This window comes from Corvus brachyrhynchos, unplaced genomic scaffold (assembly GCF_000691975.1).
Source record: "Corvus brachyrhynchos isolate BGI_N302 unplaced genomic scaffold, ASM69197v1 scaffold15, whole genome shotgun sequence".
Lineage (NCBI taxonomy): Eukaryota > Metazoa > Chordata > Aves > Passeriformes > Corvidae > Corvus > Corvus brachyrhynchos.
The window spans coordinates 161093-161908 of NW_008238349.1; the positions used below are offsets into that span (position 1 = coordinate 161093).

At 64.1% G+C, this 816-nt stretch overlaps 1 protein-coding gene across 1 annotated transcript in view; it reads left to right on the top strand.

Moving 5' to 3' along the window:
* Nucleotides 1-416: 416 nt before the first annotated feature.
* The window catches only part of LOC103616336 (septin-5), a 9236-nt gene continuing 8836 nt past the window's right edge, over nucleotides 417-816 (top strand). Inside the window, exon 1 of the mRNA XM_017735274.1 lies at nucleotides 417-476. Coding sequence (XP_017590763.1) covers nucleotides 417-476 — 60 coding nt within the window. The remainder of the gene's footprint in view (nucleotides 477-816) is intronic.

The window sequence follows — 816 nt, forward strand, 5'->3', positions numbered from 1 at the left end:
CCCCCGGGGCTGCCCCTGCCGTAAACCCCCGCTCCTGCCGGGAGTGCCGGCCGGGACGCTTGGAAAGCGGCCGAGCGACCCTGGATCGCGCCTGAGCTGCTCTGATGCAGCTCGACATGCATCAAGGTGAATCACCGTCCCTGGTGACCCCGAAGTGACAGCTGGGGAACCCTGACTGCCACCCACGGCTCCTCCTGGGGCACTGTTAACCCTTCGCCTCCCAGGGATGAGCCGGGAAAGCCGAGGCAGGAACGCTGGAGCTTCTGCCTGGGATCCCTGTGGTAGGCAGCATCCCTGCTTCTCCCAGTCCAGGCCTGGGTCCTTCCCAGGCAGGCCCAGCTCGAGCAGGAGCTTGGAGCCATGTGGGGAAGCTTTAATTGTCAGGTGCAAAAGTGTGCAGTTTTCAAAGAGTTTTTATGGAAAACTGGGTTTCTGACCTCAAGGAGGCTGTGGAGACCTGCTGGGGGGTGCTCCAGGTGGGCAGTGGGAGAGGACGTGGTGTGCACTGGGATGGAGGGGCATTTTGTCCTGGAATGGAGGGAGATTTTTGTCCCGGGATGGAGCGGGTTTTTGTCCCAGGACGGAGGTGTTTCCAAGGACTGCGTGTCCTCCTGGGCTGCAGCCAATCTGTGTGTTCAGCCCAGGGGTGCTGCTGGTGCTGATGGTGGTGGTCCTGCAGCCCCTCAGGACCTCCTTTGGCTGGCCCTTGAACTCTCCGCAGCCGGGCAGGAGCTGGGCTTGGCTGTGCCCCGGGGGTCCCTCTCCCATCCCCTGCCCCTCGCCGGGGCCGTGCCTGGCTCCTGGGTGCCGCGGGGC